The sequence below is a fragment of the Carettochelys insculpta genome, chromosome 31 (assembly GCF_033958435.1).
Source record: "Carettochelys insculpta isolate YL-2023 chromosome 31, ASM3395843v1, whole genome shotgun sequence".
Classification (NCBI taxonomy): domain Eukaryota; kingdom Metazoa; phylum Chordata; order Testudines; family Carettochelyidae; genus Carettochelys; species Carettochelys insculpta.
In genome coordinates this window covers 14,588,014-14,608,185 of record NC_134167.1, presented here as the reverse complement: position 1 = coordinate 14,608,185, position 20,172 = coordinate 14,588,014, and the positions used below count along the sequence as shown (strand labels likewise).

Genomic DNA, 20,172 nt, shown 5'->3' with positions numbered 1-20,172 from the left:
TTCCCAAGAGTCACAGACCAAATCCGGGGGCCCCCTTTCCTGCCTCCCGCAGAGCAGTTCAAAAGGGGCAAACCCCATAGACTCCTGGGGCACACTCCTGTACGCATACAGCAGATATGGCAGCAGAACATCCCAGTCATTCTGGTGCCTGTCCACACACATCTTCAGCATAGACTTCAATGTCCCATTGAACCTCTCTACTAATCTATTCAACCGGGGGTGGTAGAGATCAGCCTTCAGGTGCTTCACCCCACGCAACTCCCACAGCTGTAAAAAACCACCGACATAAGTTAGAGCCACAGTCCAACAGGATTTCCTTAGGGAATCCCGCCCTGCTGAAAAGAACAAACAGGGCTGTCACTACTGTCTCTGCTTCCACATTAGACAACGCTACAGCCTCCGGGTACCTGGTGGCAAAATCCGCCACTACAAGGATGTACCTCTTCCCATTCCTGGATGGCTTGGGCGGGTGGTCCCACAAAGCCCCCAGACACTCGGGCAATGGCCTCCCCAATAATGGGCAGAGGCTGCAGGAGAGCCTTACGAGGCCCCCCTCAGCTCCTTGTGCTTCTGCCACAACTCCTGTAATACTCTCTCAATGCCTGGTATATGTGGGGCCAGTTGCAATTCTGCTCCAGCTCATCACTAATTTAAAAATGTTAAATAGAGTAGGGCCAGGAACTGAGCTCTGTGGCACACTACTAGAAACAATGAACCCTGCATAAAGAACCTGCCTCGCTGCTCATTTGCACAGGCCGTCTGCTCACAAAATGTGGTCTTTCGACCCAAAGGGTGCGTCTATACTAGCCGGCTACTTTGAAGTAGCTGGCACAACGTTGAAATAGTACGTGTCACATCTACACATGCCGTGAGCTATTTCGACGTTGAAATCGATGTTAGACGGCGAGATGTCGAAATCGCTATTCCTATCCGAAGATGGGAATAGCGCCCTACTTTGACGTTGAGCGTCGAAGTAGAGTGTGTGTAGAGGATCCATGTCCCACTACGTTGAAATAGCGGGGTCCTCCATGGTGACCATCAGCTGAGGGGTTGAGACACATTCTGTCCAGCCCCTGTGGGGCTCTATGGTCACCGTGTGCAGCAGCCCTTAGCCTGGGGCTTCTGGCTGCTGCTGCTGCAGCTGGGTGCCCATGCTGTGTGCACGGGGTCTGCAACTGGTTGTCGGCTCTGTGGATCTTGTGCTGTGCAGGGCGAGTGTGTCTGGGAGGGGCCCTTTAAGGGAGTGGCTTGGGGCTTTGCTGGCCCCTTATTTCGAAGGGGAGCGCTCGTGTGTGTGGACGCTCTGCATTTCCTTCTGGGCGGCTCCTTTCGATGTTCTTCATCGCTACTTCGACGTTGAACGTTGATGGCACCAGCCCTGGAGGACGTGTAGACGATACGCATCAAAGTAGACTATTTCAATGTTCTTATGTCGACATAGGCTACTTCGACGTAGGGTGCTAGTGTGGATGTAGCCAAAATGAAAAAAATGTGGCTCTTCTTCCAGAAGCCCTCTTGCGCTCTTCCTGATCTGGGAGCGGCTCCTTTGGCTGCGCCAAGGATCCTGTTTTCAAAAGAGCAGTCCCCATGGTGCCAGAGTTTTCAATCCCTGGCCCATTCTTTTGAAAGTGCAGGGGCTGTATGGACACGCTTTATCGAAGGAGCATGGCAATTTTTCGATCTGCGTTTCTGTGTATGGACATTGTGATGCGCCTGGATTTTATATTAGATATGGAAGCCATTTATGTGTCCATTGTATATATTGTCACCAAATCATGCCAATGGGGCAGTGTAAGGCATCCAGTGGAAGCTGATGATGCCCTGAAGCTATGTATGCCACTTATACGTCTGTGCCAGGTTTGCATGTAAGGTTCTAGATTTTAACTCCGTAGCTGTGTTAGAAATGTGTCAGTGGTAAGACTCACAATGGGAGGTGGATCTTCACCCGAGCTGGGACCATGGACGAAGCAAAGGCCCAGATGGCCAATACACATATCAGGAAGGTGGGACTTTTCTCCTGGTCTGCAACGAATGGCAACACAGCACAGAGACCCGCTGGGTCAGGTGGTTGACCAAGACCTATGGGAGAAGAAGAGATTTTCCCTCCACGTAGAAAAAAACTACAAGATGGGCCCAGGCAGGGACCACCTTTGTTCTTCAGTCCTCATGAGTTGAGCCTGTCTGGACTAGGGGCCCATCCCTCAAAAGGACGCTTGCAAAGACCCTCAAGAACCAGCACAGAAAATCGCTGACCTGCGCCAGTAGCTGTGATTGATGTATGTAACACATTGCGTTAACAATTTCTCTCTCACCCTGTTTCTTTCTTTCTTTGTTAATAAACTTTTAGATTTTTAGAGCTGAAGGATTGGCCCAGCATGCTGGTTTGGGTAAGATCCAAGGATATATTGACCTGGGACTGTGGCAGGACCTTTCGGGGCTGGAAGAATCTGTGTGGAATCGGTGAAATAGGTTTTAAGAACCGCTCACCTGAGTTGGGGGTTATTGATCTGGGCTTTTGTAGCAGCTAGGAAGTCTGCAGGTTGCTTGTTTGGCTTCTGGCTGGCCAGTGGGGCTGGCAGAGTTACATCTGTGGCTGATTGGATTTGCCTTAATGAGAAGGGAATCCCAGCCTAGGATTGTAAGTGGCCTGGTATTAAGCAAAGATACTCTGGACTGATTTCTTTGGATGTGCTCAGAAACCTGGTAATGTTACAGTGGTATAGTTGGCAGGATCCACAGAATCTGATCAGTTGAGCTTGGGATCAGAACCCCATGCTGTTCTCAATTTGAATTTTGGGTTTTGAGAGAGTTTTGGTTTCAAATGCAGTTGCAGTGAGTCTGCAACAGTATCAGGTCCTAAATAAGGAAATGGTGAGGAAATTGTCGGTGAAAGGGAAATTGCCTGTCGAAACAAAGCTACAACCAGGAGCTGAGGGATCAAGTAGAGAAACAGCTTTGTTTTTCAAACTTAGGGTTTTTTTCCGTTTCAGAGGCCAAAAGTAGCGAAGCTCCTTAGCACTCTGAGCATACGTACCATTTTCAAGCTGGTGTTGACCTGTGAAAGAACAAAATTTGGTCAAGACTTGTAATGTCCTTGTTGAAAATTAGATTTTCATTACTACTGACCACATGGATTTTAAGGTGAGGAGGGATCACTGTGATCATCTAGTCTGACTTCCTGCACGTTCCAGCCCAAGGACCTTCAGCCACCCACTTCTGTAGCAGACCCTTATGCTCTTGCTGAGTTACTGTCTAAAGACTTCAAGTTGCAAAGAATCCATCATTTACATTAATTGTAACCACCAAGTGACCCATTCCCCATAATGCAAAGGAAGGCACAACACTCCTGGAAAGCTGTCAGCCAATCTGACCCGGGTGGAAAATTCCTTCCTGACCCCCAAATATGATAGCCAGTTGGACCCCGAGCATGGGGGCAAGACCCACCAGCCTGACATCTGGAAAACATGGGAAATCAGAACTGCACGCAGTATTCCAAATGGGGGTCTCATAAGTGCCTTGTATAATGCTTGTAATACTTTCTAGCTTTACTAGAAATACCTCACTTTACTAGAAGAGTTGTATCACAGGACTGCATTAGCCTTTTTCACAGCCACATCACATTCGCAACTCACAGTCATCCTGTGATCAGCCAAATTACCCAGATCTTTCTTGTCTGTCACTTCCAAATTATGTGCCTGCAGCTTATATAAAACTCCACCATGAAGCCACTGAGAGCTCCATGCCAGTCGCAAGCTTGGATGAAGGAGGAGGGTTGGTCAGATGTGTGTCGATGCGCTGACCGTCAAACAACAATACGAATGAAATCTGATGCCAGTACAACTAAATGTTAAAAGATGCCAGCTCAGATGTCGCCCGGATAAACAAGGTCCGCGATACCAACTGAATGATCGGGGTTGGGTTGATAAGTTGGCTACTGAAAGAAAATTACACCTAACACATATGCTATCCATTGGATGATATAGTAGATTGGTGTGGGACTAGTCTACAGAAACTAAGCCACTCTGCCCTGGATAGGGAAAGATGGAAGGAAATAGTAAGAGAGGCATCAGACACCAATGGGCGCTGAGCCCATGGTTATTGATGATGATGATGAGCTTATACAAAAAAGTCTTAGTTCCTAAATGCACGACCTCTTTGCCATATTGCATTTCTACCCTTTTCTATTACTTCAGATTAAAAGGTCATTCAGATTTTCTTGTGAGGCATTCCAGGTCTCCTCTGCACTAGAAATACCTCTCAACTTTCTCTTATCTGCAAATGCAAAGTAATGCATATTGGAAAAAGAATAATCCCAACGACATATACAAAATCACAAGAACTAATTTAGCTATTACCACTCAAGAGTGAGATCTTGGAGTCATTGTGGATAGTTCTCTGAAAACATCCACATTATCTGCAGCAGCAGACAAAAAGCAAGGTATGTTAGAAATCATTAAAACACATATAGCAAACAAGATAAAGACTAGCTTACTACCTCTGTATAAACCCATGGTACAGCCACGTCTTGAATGGGGCATACAGATGTGGTCACACCTCAGCTCAAAAAAGATATCTTGGTATTGGAAAAGATTCAGGAAAGGGTAACAGAAATTATTAGGTGCTTGGACAAAACAGTTTTAACTATTCTTCGAGATGCACGACTCGTATCTTTCAAGTTACCTGCGTACATGCTACAGACACAACTGTTGGAAAGTTTTACCCTAGCTGCTACCCACTGGGTCTGCTGTGGAGCCCCCTGGAGTGGCACCAGTGTGTCCGGGCCAACCTGACCACCCCTCAGTTGCTTCTTCCTGTTGACCTCGACAGTGGGGAAGGAGGGTGGGTATCAAATGGATATGAGCAACACATCTCAAAGAACAGCAGTTACAAAGGTGGGTAACTGTGCTTTCTTCTTCAAGTATTTGCTTATATCTATTCAAGTTAGGTGACACTCAAGCCAAACCCAGGAGAAAGGGTCAGAGTCAATGCTTTGCTGACTTAGTCCATCTAGACAATAGTACAATAGCATAGTGTGCTGTAAAGGCGTGTGCGCCGAAGACCACATTGCAACTCAACAGATTTTCTGGAGAGGAACATGAGCCAGGAAGGCAGTTCGGGAGGCTTGGGCTCATATAGAATGCGCCGTAGTAGGCAGCAGGGAGACCTCAGTGAGATCATAGCACGTTTAAATACAGGATGTAATCCAGAAAGAGATCTGCTGCAACAAAACTGGGAGCCGTTTCATATGATCAGCAATAGCCACAAAGAGCTGCAAGATCTTGTGGAAGTGCTTGGCCCTGTTGATGTAGAAGGCACGTGCCCACCTCACAAAAGGAAGAAAAGTGAGCAGTGAAATACACACCCTGGATTGCAGAAGGTCAGACTTTGACTCCCTCAGAAAACTGATGGGCAGGATCCTTTGGGAAGCTAATATGAAGGGGAAAGGTGTTCAGGAGAACTGGCAGTATTTTAAAGATGCCCTTATTGAAGGCTCAGGAACAAATCATGCTGATGCGCAGTAATTAAAACAAATATGGTAGGCAACCAGCTTGGCTTACCAGGGAAATCCTTGGTAAGCTTACACTCAAAAAGGATGCATATAAGAAGTGGAAACTTGGACAGATGGCTAATGAGGAGTATAAATACATTGTTGGAGAATGCAAGGGAGTAATCAGGAAGGTGAAAGCAGAATTGGAACTGCAGCTGGCAAGGAATGTGAAGGGTAACGAGAAAGGTTTCTACAGGCATGTTAACAATAAGAGGTTTATCAGGAAGAGTGTGGGTTCCTTACCATATAAAGAAGGTAACCTAGTGACAGATGATGTGGGAAAAGCTGAAGGACTCAACGCTTTTGTTGCCTCTGTTTTCATGGACAAGGGGACATGAGCACCCAGAGTACCAGGTTAAGTTCCCTGGTGGGAACCGAAAAGCCAGTGGGTCCGTGCCCTTGAGAAGCCCCCAACCAAGTGACTCATGAAAACGGAATGTCCACCCTCCCCTGGATGGAAGGCTGAGATGAGCATCAAGAGGACCTCGAAGGAAGAAGAAGCAAGACCCTGCTGCTTCAGGGAGACAAGGTAATTCAAGACCTATGGGATGAAGGCAGACAAAGGTATAAGGCTGTGTTAACGACACGAGGAGAAGCGTGTCCACTTAGCCAATATGAACTAGGTGTAGACACCTTCTGACTGCTGCACTTGTTCCAAGCATGACTGTTCAAGAGGATTTAACCATGAAGCTGCCACTCCATGAGGTGAAGGAAGCAAAGGTCCAGGTGGTGGGGATGACCGTGGTCCTGCGTAACAAGGTCTGGAAGCAGGCGAGGCAGAATGGGAGGAAGCACTGTGAGCTCCATCAAAATGGGGTACCAGCATGGATGAACCCAGGCTGAGCCTAGCAGGATAACATCTGTCCAATCTCTGTGAATCTTCAGGGTCATCTTGTTCCCAAGAGGGAATGGCGGGAAGGAGAAAAGCAGCCCTGAGCTCCATGGGATCAGGAACACGTCCACTAAAGAGACAGGACTGAGGCCCCAGGATGGAGGAAACTTTAGGGGCACTTGCAGGTGCTCCAGGACGCCAAGAGGACCATTCGGGGTAAGTCCCACTTTTGGAAATCAGAGTGGAGGACATCCACGCAAAGTAACCACTTGTGAGTGAGGAAACAGCAACTCAGGCTGTCTGCCACCTGGTTCTGGGCCCCCAGGAGATGCAACACCTCCAGGGCCATAGAGTGGGCTATGCGTAGCTCCCACAGGCACGGCGGTTTCGAGCAGAGCAGGCAGGAGCAATGCACCCTCCTGATGGTTGATGTAGCACATAGCCATGCAGGTGAGGTAGGAAAGTGAGACGAGGTGAACAGCCCAAAGCTTGCGTACATTGATGTGGTGAGATAACACCTCTGCAGAGAACATTGCCAGAGTGAAGAGTTGCCCCAGATGGGCCTTGCAGTCCAAAGCGGATGAGTCTGTTACTAGATAAATGGCAGCTTGGGGGTCTGAAAGGGGATGATGACCGGCATGTTCAGGGTTCTATCCACCAGTAGAGAGCATTGGAGACCTGTTGTGGCACTGTGATGACCACGTCTGTGCCATCCTGGCCAGGGCGCTACACTGACAGCAGCCATGCCTAGAGGGAGTCAAGAAGCAGCCTGGCCTATGGGACCACACATATGCATGCTGCTGTATATTCCAGGAGGTGGAGGCACGTCCTGACCATGGTGACCGGAAACACAGACAGGTAGTGGAGAAGCTGGTTGAGAACCTAGAACTGATTATTGGAAAGGAATGCCCTTCCCCTGGTGGTGTTGAGCACCACCCCAGTGACCTCTATGCACTGAGCTGGGATCAGTGAAGACTTCACCACAATGACCATGAGCTCCAGCTTGTCCAAAGTTTCTCTGGTGAAAGCCACTTTGGCCTCCACCTTGAAGAATGAGCGGTCCCACAAGAACCACTCGTGCAGACGGGGTAGACCTGAACACCACTATAGCAAAGGAAGGCTGCCACCATATATTTGGCAAACACCACGGGGGCTATGAAGACCCTAAAGGGGAAGGCTGTGAACTGGAAGTGCAGATGGTCCATGGCAGAGTGGAAGTAGCACCCATAGGAGGGCTGGGTCATGACATGAAAAAATGTACGTGTTAAATTGAGAGTGGTGCATCAGTCCCTGGATCCAGGGAGTAGCATGATGGTGCTCAGAAAAACCATACAGAAGTTGTGGGAAAGAAACTTGTTGAGTGAGCAGCTTGAGGTCCAGGATAGGCCAAAGGCCCCCTTTTGCCTTTGGAACCAGGAAATAATGGGAGTAGAACCCTCAGCCCCTACAGTGAAAGGAAACTTCTTCTACTGCCCTCAGGTCCAGGAGCAACCAAACATCCTGGAGGAGGAGTAACTTTTGAGAGGGGTCCCTGAAGAGGAATGGGCAGGGGAGAAATAGGAAGGCAGAGGAGAATGGAAGGAAACAGCACAGCCCAGTGTGACTGTCTGGGGGACCCAATGGTCTGATGTACAGGCCAAACAGAATGCTGAGAGCCTGAGCAGGAATGGAAGGAAGGATCCAGTGGCAAGCATCCTCCGGTGCTGAGTGCACTGTCAAAATGAATGCTTAGCCCTGGAGGAAGGCTTAGATTGACCCTGGCTGACCCCAGACTGTGGATGGGAGGGCTTGCCACAGTAGTAGCAGGGCCACTGGCGATAAATGTCAGGGTGCCCAGGAGGCTGGAAGAGCCTTGATAGGGGCTGTGGCTTAAAGGGCTTCCTTTGTGTAGCTGGAGTGTGGACTTCATGGTTACAAAAGTCCTTCAGGATACGGAGGTGGGAGTTGGTCTGCTCTGTGAACAGCCTGGCCCCATTGAAGGGAAGGTCCTGGATCATTTGTTGGACCTCAGGTGGGAGATGGGAGAGCTGTAACCCGGCCACAAGGCACATGACAATGCCCATAGCAAAGGCCCTGGAAGGAGCAGCCCCCTGAGTCCAGAGATGCTTGGAAGAAGGTGCAGAACACTGCCTTACCCTCCTGGAGAATGGCACTGAACTCCTCCCACAAGTTCTAGGGCAGAAAATCCTTGAATTTGAGGAGGGACAACTAGGTGTCATAATTGTAGTGGCTCAAGATGACCAACTGGTTAGCCACCTTAAGCAACAGCCCCCACCCCCAAGCCCACGGTGAAGTAGATCTTTCTACCAAACAAATCTATGCACTTAGCATCCTTATATTTGGGGGGGTGAAGCCTGCCGGCCTTGTCATTCCTTTCCAGGAAGCAATTGGGAGGGTAAGTATAGGGGTGCTCATATCCTGTGAAAGACACAGAGTATTTACATTCCATATCCCGAGCAGTGAGTGGAATGGAGATGGGAGTTTGCCAAATGGTGGTGGTGGTTGGTGGGGACAAAAGAGTTTTATTGGAAGGGAGGATGTCCATCATGGGGTCATCCAACTCAGCAACCTCTTCCATGGGAAGACTGAGACTGGTAGGTGCCTGGTGGAAGAGGTCTGAAGGGCTTGGAAGTCCCTAGGGAAGGACCTGAGATGGAGGCGCCCACCACTGCCTCATCCGTAAAGGAGAGGTAGGAGGTCAGTGAGGGGGGCCACATCCCGCATGTCCCCAGGTTGTTCAGGCAGTGGGGTGTGAGAAGCTTCCTCAGGAGAAGTGATAGGTTGGGGGTCTGGCAGCAGGCGACTAACCATAGCCTCAGGTGCCAAAGGGGTGTCCGAGGGCTGAGGAGAGGGCATCGTGCCCTGCAGCTGATGGTATGCCAAGGCCTCCAAAACTGCCACTGGGGGTGAGCACTCAGGAGCTCCCACAGCCCTGTGAAGGTGAGGGTCCACCAGAGGGAACTATCAGAGAGGTGGCCGAGTTAGTCTGTATCTTCAAAAACAAGAAGTCTTGTGACACCTGATAGACTGACAGCTATTTTGGGGCATAAACTTTCATGGGCAAAGACCCACTTCATCAGATGCATGTGGGGGTTCCAGAGGAGGGTCTAAATATATGGGCTCATGAGAAGGAGGGTGTCCCAGTCAAGGGGAGGGCCAGAGTTGACAAGGTCAGTTCAGTCATGGAGGATGTGGCCCATCATCATCAGCTCATGCGGAGTTGTGAACATCAAGAGAGGAGAAACCAGGTCAATTCAGTCAGGGAGGATGTGGCCCATTATCAGTAGCTAATGGGGAAGTGTGAACTGGGGGCTTCTGAGCAGGAGGCAGGCAAGGGTGAACGAGAAGGCTATGGTGGCGTCGACCTAGCAGGAGCCACAGGAGGGCAGTGGCAAGCTGCACCAAGCTGGGGCCGTGAACACCAACGAGACTGGCAAGAAACGGGACTACTGAGTTGAGCAGGACCACCAAGGTGAGAAGGACTGGTGTCGAGAGGGGGACCGGCGTCGAGAGGGGGACCGATGTTGAGAGGGGGACTACTGAGGTGAGCAGGACTGGCGTTGAGAGCAGGACCACCAAGGCGAGCAGGACTGGTGTCGAGAGCGGGACTGGTGTCGAGAGGGGGACCACCAAGGTGAGCAGGACCGGCGTCAAGAGTGGGACCAGAGTCGAGAGCGGGACGGACGTCGAGAGCAGGACTACTGTGGCGAACGGGACCAGTGTCGAGAGCGGGACTACGGAGGTGAGCGGGACCGGCATCGAGAGCGGGACTACGGAGGTGAGCGGGACTGGCGCCAGGAATGAGAAGAGTGGGACAGGCGCACTGAGTGGGACCGGTGCTGGGAGTGCAGGACCAGCAATGAGAGGGGGACCAGTGTGTCACAGTAGATGGGCGCCAGGATTGGGACAGATGCACCCAAAGACACAGGCGCCGAGACAGGGATGGATGCACTGACTGGGATCAGCGTGATGAGCAGACGGCAAGGAGACCAACCTGTGGAGCAGGGCCGGCAGGGAGAGTGGTCCCTGCGAGCCGAGTGAGTGCGAACGGTGCTGAGCACCACCCGCGCATGCCAAGGAACGGGGCAACGATGGCTGACACCGGTATGACAGGTAGCGTCCCAAGTGGCGCAGTGCTGGGAAGGGCATTGTCCCAAAGTGACGGAGTGCCGAGTGTCAGTGCAGTGGGCACAGCGAGCTGAAGATCCAGAGCTAGAGCTGCTTGCCGCAGGGTCCTCAAACGTGAGTGGCTGCCAGAGGATTGGGACAGTCGGCAGCGCTGTGAGTGCAACCGGAGCTGCAAGTCAGACCGAAGGTGCGTGCTGGGACTCGAGTGGCCAGGCACTTGTGCCAGAAGGGGCAGACCCAGGGAGGCAGGCTTGGCCCTGGAGCCACACTAGGGGACAGAGGCCTGAGTCCACGTCGGGGAGTGCATCCTTCTGCTAATTCCCCATGCCACCCGGTACGTGTCTGGCAGGGGTGGACAGCTGACTGGCACCTGTTTTCCTCTTAGCAAGTTGAGGGAAATCCGGCTCGGCGCACAGGACCCCGAGGCAGTGGAGTGATGGACCCTGGAACTTTTGGATTCTGTCTGCATTGAGGGTGCCGGGGCCGACAGAACCAGTGCTGATGACTTGGAGCTCTTCAGGGCCCACATCGGAGAATGGGAGCAGCGCTGGACCAGAGGTTTTGGGAACCACCAGTGCTGGGAAGTCTTTTTTCAGCACCATGTCCAGGGCTGAAGGTGGCGCACTGAAGAACCCAGCGTGGGCTCCTGCTGTGGAGGTTGAGTCCCGACCCCGTGAGGAGCTGACAGAGATAACAATCATGCTGCTTGAGAGTCCGGGGCCTAAAAGCCCAGCTAATTCGGCACTCATCAGCCTGATGAGCTTCCCCCAAACAACGAAGGCAGGCGTCGTGGGGGTCACTCATCAGCATAGACTTCAAGCAGGAGCTACACAGAGAGAAGCTCTGGCACTTCTTCATGACCCCATCCCTGAAGGACACATGGGGAGAAAAGGGAGACCGTTCCTCACCCGCTGGCTGCCTAATACTCAGGAACAACAGAATATGCATAGAGAACTCTTTACAACTCTTTACACGCAGAGCTAGGGAGAGATGGTGTAGCAACAAAGTACTCAGCCACAGCCCCAAGAGCCGACATGGGTGGTAGGAAGGAACTGCGAGCTGGTCGTACAAAGGGCTGTGCGCAGGCACCACTCCAGGGCTGAGCCAACAGGTAGCCGGTAGGGTGAAACTTTCCAACAATCACGTACATGACGCGCACACACCTCACTCGAGCAGATATGAGCAAGCGCTCGAAGCCGAGTGGGTGTCGCAGGAACAGAGATTAAAAAGGCAGGAGCATCTTAGGAAAGAAGGAGACCAAGGGGGTTATGATGTAGGTCTAGAAAATCATTACAGGTACGGGGAAAGTGAATAAGGAAAAGTTATTGACTTGTTCCCAGAAGGTGAGAACTAGGGAGCACCTCGAACCTGCGGTGGGAGAGGTTCCTGTGGCTGAAGCTACTCGGGGTGCTGCTCCCCCATGGGATTGCGGCCCCCCCCACCCCCTTCCTGGAATGAAGCCTGCCCACTATCCCATGACCCCCCTTCCAAGTTCAGATGCCTACCCTCCCCCGCTCTTCCAAGTTCTGGTGCCCAACCCCGTCTCATGCCTAACTCACGTGTACAGTCTGCAAACCATTTACCCTCGACATCGTTAATGTCCCAATCGAGCTTCCACACATTTCATTTTGTTCCAAGTAGTTTTTATGTTTGCGCCATGCCCGTGTCGCTCGTTATTGTGGAGGGGTCAGGATAGGGCTGTGGGCCTGAGGTGGTGCGCTGGTGGGGTTATTGGGATCCCTAGGAGAATCTCTCCCTCAGGGCCTCTGGCACCCCTAGCCCATCTTGATGGGCCTGGAAGATGGGGGCTACACCCGGCTCCTCATAGGCATGGCTGGTGGCTTCCCCCCAGCAGGAGCAAGGCCTGCCCATTCCCCTCCATAAGGTTCTGGAGGGTGCAGCACCTCCCTGCAACTTGGGAGACATTGTTTCCCCCAAGTCTAGGTGCGTCAGAAGACATTGAAAACATGCCTTGAGGTGTCCCAGCGTACACCCCACCTGCGTCCATGCCTGGTTGAGGTGGGCGTTAAAGAGTTCCTGGGTGGGGTCCAGGTGGCTGGTGTAAGGCCTCCTCAGCCAGGGCATGAGGAGGTACGTGGCGTCTCCCACGATGCACAAGGGCATGGCCAGCTCCCAGCGGGGGACGACGGTGCCCACCTCCACCCTCCAGAACAGGCCGGAGTTGCAGAACTCCCTCACATCTTGTGCCTGGTCTGCCCACCCGCTGTACATGTCTATGATGTGGCCGTGGTGGTCGACCCGGGCCTGCACCACAATGGAGTGGTGTCCCTTCCTGTCGATGAACTGCACCGCACTGTGGTCTGGGGCATGGATGGGGATGTGGGTCCTGACGATGGCCCCCCAGAACAGCTGGCGGGCCCCCAGAACAGCTGGAGAACCCCAGTGCATCAAATCCGGCCATGGCTGCATCAGCGCCAGTTGGACAGATGAGACTCCACAGCCGGAGCGAGGTGATGGCCCTCACAACCTGCGAGGGGAGAAGGCGGGACACACGGATGAGGAACTGCGGGGGAGGCTGAGCCCTTGGCCCTGAGGCATTCCCAGTCCACACCCCCGAGCTCTTCAGGAGACCCCCTGTGGGTCTACCCCCAAAGCAGTAGGACTGTGGGTGGAATGGCATGGTCCCCTGGGGATGGGGCTTCCCTCACGCCCCACCACCCCTGCTCCCTGAGAGTCCCCCTTGGGTGGGACCCTCTACCCCATGCAGGGCCCATGGCCCAGGAGTGCCTTACCTGCATGAGGACAGCACCTATGGTGGACCTGCCCATGCTAAATTGGTTCCCCACAGAGTGGCAGCTGTTGGGGGTGGCCAGGTTCCAGAGGGTGATGGTGACCTCTTCTCCAGGGGGATGGCAGGGCGCTGGTGGGGGTCCTGTCGTAGAAGGGAAGGGGCGAGACAGGCGCAGAGCTCCAGGGGTGTCTCCTTCTGCATGTGGAAGTTCTGGAACCACTGCTGGGCATCCCACTGCCCCACGACCAGCCGGTCCCACCAGTCTGAACTGGTGGCTTATTGCCAGCCCCACCTGCTGGCCCGAGGGTGTGGGCGCTGGCAGTGCCCTGCAGCAGTGAGGACAGCATCCTTCTTATGGCAGGTGTTGGCCTTGCCCCTCCAGAGGAGCAGGAGGACAGCTGGGATGAGGTGCAGCAGCAGCATGTGTGGGGCCAACGCAAACCCAAGGGTTGTGCTGGCAGCACTGCTCACTGAAAAGGTCAGACTCTCTCACAGACAGCCTGGGAGCCCTGCATTAGCTCCGCTGTCTCTCCAGGAGGTGTGCAAACCTTGGCATGGACAGGGAACACAGGGCGGGGTGGCACGCCAGGCTGGGCTCTGGGAAGGGCTTGGCACGCAGATGAGCCCACCGACAGAGCCGTCGGGGTGTGTGGCTGCTCTCTGGCAACACAGTGCGTCAACAGGGCGAGCCTCTATCAACTGTAGACAGGGCCTGTCGACAGGAGTTGTGCCAGAAGATATCTTCCAACAGTGACTCCTGCCAATGAACCACTGTAGTGCAGACACAGCTGAGGAATTATTTGGGGAAAATTCTCTGGCCTGGCAGGAGCTCACATTAGATTATGACTTTGAATGTGCTTACATATTCTAAGAACACTTGCTATATTTTCTGGACAAATTGATGTAAAAAGGTAAAATATGAAGAAAAACGAAGTAAAGAATGAAATGTACTCATCTGTAAGTAGATGTAGATTAAGTAGAGAAACAGCTTTGTCTTTCAGACTTAGTTTTTTCACATCTGAGGCCAAAAATAGTGAAGCTCCTTAGAAATCTGAGGATACGTACCATTTTCAAGCTGGAGTCGACCTGCAAAAAATAACTTTGGTCAAGGTTTGTAATGTTCTTGTTGAAAATTAGATTTTCATTACCACTGACCACATGGATTTTAAGGTGAGAGGGGACCATTGTGATCAGCTAGTCTGACTTCCTGCACATTCCGGTCAGAGAACAAAAGAATAATAGAATCCCAGGGCTGGAAGGGACCTCAGGAGGTCATTGAGTCCAGCCGCCTGTCCAGAGCAGGACCAATCCCACCTAATCATCCCAGCCAAGACCATGTGAAGTCGGGACTTCAAAACCTCTAGGGATGGGGATTCCACCACCTCTCTAGGCAACGCATTTCAGTGCTTCACCACCCTCCTGGGGAAAGAGTTTTTCCTAATATGGAACCTACACCTGCCCCTCTGTTACTTTAGACCATTGCTCCTTGTTCTGCCATCTGTCACCACTGAGAACAGCCTCTCTCCATCCTCTTTAGAGCTCCCCTTCAGGAAGTTGAAGGATGCTATTAAATCACCCCTCAGTCTTCTCTTCTGCAAACTAAAAAAGCCCAAATTCCTCTGCCTCTCCTCATAGGTCATGTGCTCCAGCCCCTTAATCATTTTCATTGCCCTGTGCTGAACCTGCTCTAGAGCATCCTCATCCTTTTTATACTGGGGGGCCCAGAACTGGATGCAATATTCCCGGTGTGGCCTCACCAGTGCTGAAGAGAGGGGAATAATAACTTCTCTAGATCTGCTGGAAATACTCCTCCTAATGCACCCAAGCATGCCGTCAGCCTTCTTGGCTACAAGAGTACACTGTTGACTCATATCCAGCCTTTATCTACTGTAATCCCCAGGTCCTTTTCTGCTGTCCCTGCTATTTAACCAGTCAGTCCCCAGACTCATCAGATTACTTTTGGTTACAGCTATTTGGGCATATTTGCAGAAAGAACAACGGACAAAAAATCAAGACCCAGCTATTTGGCACAATGGATGGTTCGAATACGAGAGGCAGACCCCACAGAGAATGGGTAGATGATATAGTAAATTGGTGTGGAGCTAGTCTACGGAAACTAAGCCACTCCACACTGGACAGGGAACGATGATGATGATGATGATGATGATGATGATGATAATGATGATGACAATCCTCCAATGTATCTAGGTCACTCTGGACCCAATCTCTGTCCTCCAATGTATCCACCTGTACCCCTAACTTAGTGTCACCCACCAATTTGTTGATGGTGCCCTAGAACTGATCCTTGGGGCACTCCACTTGAAACTGACCATCAACCACACATTGAGACATTGATCGCTATCCATTGGGCCCAACCATCTATCGAGTTTTCTATCCATCTTACAGTCTGTGTATCCAATCCATACTTCCTTAACTTATGGGCAAGTATATTGTGGGAAACTATCAAAAGCTTTGCTAAAGTTAAGGTACATCACATCCACTGACTTCCCCATGTCCACAGAGCCTGTTACCTCATCATAGAAGCTAATCCAACTGGTCAGCAGGACTTGCCCTTGGTGAATTCATGTTGACTACTTTGATCACTTTCCCCTCTTTCAAGTGCTTCCTTGAGGATCCCCTCCATGATTTTTCCAGGGACTGAGATAAGGCTGACTGGTCTATAGTTCCCTGGATTGTCCTTCTTCCTTTTTATAAAGATGGGCACTGCATTTGCCTTCTTCCGGTCATCTGGGACCTCTCCTGATCTCCACGAGTTTTCAAAGGTAATGGCCAGAACCTCTGCAATAACATTGCCAATTCCCTCAGTACCCTTGTATGCATTAAATCTGGATCCATGGATTTGTGTGCATCTAGCTTTCCTAGATGGCCCTTAACCTGTTCTTTCCCCACCGAGGGGTACCCAGCTCCTTCCAATTCTGCATTACCTACTGCCGTAGTCTGCTAGCTGACCTAGTCCATGAAGACAGAGACAAAAAAAGGATTGAGTACTTCAGCTTTTCCCACATCATCTGTCACTAGGTTACCTCCCTCATCCACTTATGGCCTCACACCCTCCTTCATAACCCTCTTATTGTTAACATGCCTGTAGAAACCCTTCTTGTTGCCCTTCACATCCCTTGCTAGCTGCAGTTCCAGTCGTGCTATCACCTTCCTGATTACTCCCCAGCATTCTCCAGACATATATTTATACTCCTCCTTAGTCATCTGTCAATGTTTCCACTTCTTATATGCGTCCTTTTTGAGTTTAAGCTCGCCAAGGATTTCCCTTGTAAGAGAAGCTGGTTGCCTGCCACATTTGCTTTTCCTACTGCACATGGGGATAGTTTATGCCTGTGCCTTCAATAAGGCTTCTTTAAAATACTGGTAGTTCTCCTGAACACCTTTCTTCTTCATATTAGCTTCCAAAGGGATCCTGCCCAACAGTTCTCTGAGGGAGTCGAAATCTGCTGTCTTGAAATCAAGGGTCTGTATCTTACTGCTCACCTTTTCTTCTTTTGTCAGAATCCTGATATCCACCATCTCATGATTACTGCAGCCCAGGTTGCCACTCAATTTCTCCTACTAGTTCTTTCCTGTTTGTGAGCAGCGGGTCAAGCTGTTCACAGCCCCTGGTCGGTTCCTTCAGTACTTGTACCCCAGGAAGTTATCCCCAACATTCTCCAAAAGCTTCCTGGATTGTCTGCATGCTGCTGTATTGGTCTCCCAACAAATGTCAGGTGGTTAAAGTCTCCAGTGAGAACCAGGGCCTGCGATTTGGAACCTTCTCGTACTTGTCTGAAGAAATGCTGGTGTACCACACTGACCACAACATCACCTGCGTTGCTTCCGCCTCTAAGCTTAACCCAAAGACTCTCAAATGGCTTTTCTCCCTTCATATACTGGAGCTCTAAACAATGACACTGCTGTCTTACATACAGCACCACTCCTCCTTTTCTCCCCTGCCTGTCCTTCTGAACAGTTTATACGCTTCCATGACCGTGCTCCAGTTATGCGAATCATCCCACCAAGTCTCCGTTATTCCGATCACCTCACGCTTCTTTGACTCTGACAGGGCCTCTAATTCTTCCTGTCTGTTTACCAGGCTTCTTGCACTTGTGTGCAAACACCTTAGATAACTAGCTGATTGGCCTACTTTCTCCTTTTGAATCAGGGCTCCTCCTTTGCTGTACCTTTCTCCTTCCCAGCTTATCTCTGGGCTTGTGTCACCATCCCCCGGCAAACCTACTTTAAAGCCCTCCTCACTAGCTTTACAAGCCTGCCTGCAAAGATGCTCTTCCCTCTCTTTGTTGGGTGGATCCCGTCACTTCCTACCAATCCTTGTTCCCAAAACAAAATCCCATCATCAAAGAAACCAAATTGCTCTCTCTGACACCACCTGCACAGCCATGTGTTTACTTCCGTGATTTAACGCTCTCTACTTGGGCACCTTCCTTCAGTAAGGAGGATGAATGAGAACACCACTTGTGCTCCATATTCTTTCATCTTCCTTCCCCGAGTTACATAATCTTCAGCGATCTGCTCAAGATCATTCTTTGCTGTGTCATTGGCTCCTATGTGGAGAAGTAGGAAGGGGTAATAATCCAGAGGGTTGATGATTTTTGGAAGACTCTGTTATATCCTGGATTCTAGCTCCTGGTAAGCAACAAATGTCCCAGGATTCCAGGGCTGGATGGCAGATGGATGACTCCATCCCTCTTAAGAGGGAGTCCCCGACCACCGCCTCCTGTGTTGTTTTCTGAGGGGTGGTGATCGTAGCACCCCTAACTATGCATCCTGTGCCTTCAAGTCAGTGGGGTCTTTGTCTGAGCTCTTCCCTGAGAGATCTCTGCTACCGCATTCTACACCACATCACCCATGCAGAGAGCCTGAAAGCAGTTACTTACTTTCACTGGAATTGGAGATACCCGAATTGATGTTCTTCTCCTGCAAGTTACATGCTTCCAATTTTCTTCCTTGTTCTGGACATCCTTCTTTGGTTGCTCAGCCTGCTGTGCCGGCAGGAGCAAATGCTGCCTTCTGTCGAAGAAGTCTTCACCTTCAGTGGTGGACCAGAGTGTTGATATTTGACCCTGAAGTCCTCTAATCTTTTCTTCCAAGAGGGCATCCAGCTTGTACTTGGTACCGACGAAATTCCTTCTATCTCCCGGGAGAAAGACAAAGGTCAGAACAGCAACGAAGGGTCCTGTGGCACCTTATAGACTAACCGAAAAGTTTTGAGCATGAGCTTTCGTGAACACAGACTCACTTCATCAGATGCTGGTCTTGGAAATCTGCCAGCATCTGATGAAGTGAGTCTGTGCTCACGAAAGCTCATGCTCAAAACTTTTCTGTTAGTCTGTAAGGAGCCACAGGACCCTTCGTTGCTGTTACAGATCCAGACTAACACGGCTACCCCTCCGATAAAGGTCAGAACAGTGGAATTTTCAGCTGACAGTACAGAAGCTCAGCCACCCTATCCTGTAACAAACCCCTGAGCTCTGGCTGAGTTGCTGAAGTCCTCAAATCATAGCTTAACAATGTCTTTCTTGTAAAAGAAGATGAACTGGTACTCAGCTGGCTCGCCTCCCCAAACTCCCAGCCAATCCTGTGGCTGGAGCTCCTGAGGTGCCGGTATTCATTATCAGCAGGAACTGGCACAACAAAGCATTGTAGCTTAAAGTGTTCCAGTTCCAAAGGATCCATCACTTACGTCAATTTTAACCTGAAAGCGGCACATTTCCATAATGGAAAGGAAGCTGAAACACTTCTGCAAGGGCCTCATCTTTGGAGGTGGTAATCTCTACCTACTTACCCTTGCTCCCGTTTCCCACCCTGCCATGACCCTTAGGCTCATTAAAATATGAGGCCAAGACTTTGTTTAGGTGTTGGGACATTGTACAGCCAAATCTATGATACTTTAGTGACTGGTGGGAAAAAGACCAGTACTTAGAAAAGAGATGGAAAAACTTCCACACTAATGGTTACATATTTGAGCAAAGTGCTTAAAAGTCAGCTCTGACTTACAGATTTTCCGCTGGAGTTTGTCTGAAAAAGAAATGTTGAAACAGCACAGTCAGAGGTTTTCTCCAAACTCAGTCAGAAAATTTAACTTCTTGTCGTATTTTGAACTAAATTATCAATCCAGTCACCAGAGACATTATAGCAACAGACAGCTTTCTCCCTTCATTCTTGCCATAAAAAGGAACTAAGATTATATTTTATACTGGTACGATGGGAGATACGGTATTTAGAATGCTCAATAGCTGTTCAGAATAATCTTATCTTGATTTCTTTCTTTCCACTGATTGAAAATATGTTTACAAAAAAAATCACTGTATGCTTTCTCAACACCTTCAATAACTTGGTTGCAAAGGAGTTTGCCAGCTTCTCTGCCCTGGGGGCTAAGATCTCCCCATTAGACTCTGACAATGGCTCACATCCCCCTGAGTGAGCTGACTTGGTTTTTCCTTTTTTCAGACCTACTATTGATACTGGGCCATTTCCACCTTGCTGAATAGACCTTGTCAGCTCTGGCCCCACCTTTTTCTGGGACCCCACTCTTCAAATACCCCTCTGAAACCACCTCCACCCAACTCATGCATCTGATGGAGCAGGTCTTTCCCCACGAAAGCTTATGCTCCAAAATATCTGTTAGTCTACAAGGTGCCACAAGACTTCTTGTTGTTCTCGAAGCTACAAACTAACATGGCCACCTCTCTGATATTGTGTACGTACATCTTTTCCCCTGTTGTGTAAACCTATCATCTCAAATGTCCCCCAATAGATCATGCTCCATTTGGCTTGTCCCAGATGAGGGCTGGAGGAGGCTGTGAAGGCCAGGACTCTATTAGGGTTTAAAAAAGAGCTCGATAAATTTTTGGAGGTTAGGTCCATAAATGGCTATTAGCCAGG

The 20,172-nt window shown here is 50.4% G+C and overlaps 1 protein-coding gene across 1 annotated transcript in view; it reads right to left on the bottom strand.

The window, feature by feature from the left end:
- The window catches only part of LOC142004375 (butyrophilin subfamily 2 member A2-like), a 109,745-nt gene that overhangs the window by 21,976 nt on the left and 67,597 nt on the right, over positions 1 to 20,172 (bottom strand). Inside the window, exons 19-21 of the mRNA XM_074981993.1 lie at positions 19,285 to 19,305; positions 14,326 to 14,346; positions 3,035 to 3,055 (exon numbers count right to left, since the gene is read on the bottom strand). Coding sequence (XP_074838094.1) covers positions 3,035 to 3,055; positions 14,326 to 14,346; positions 19,285 to 19,305 — 63 coding nt within the window. The remainder of the gene's footprint in view (positions 1 to 3,034; positions 3,056 to 14,325; positions 14,347 to 19,284; positions 19,306 to 20,172) is intronic.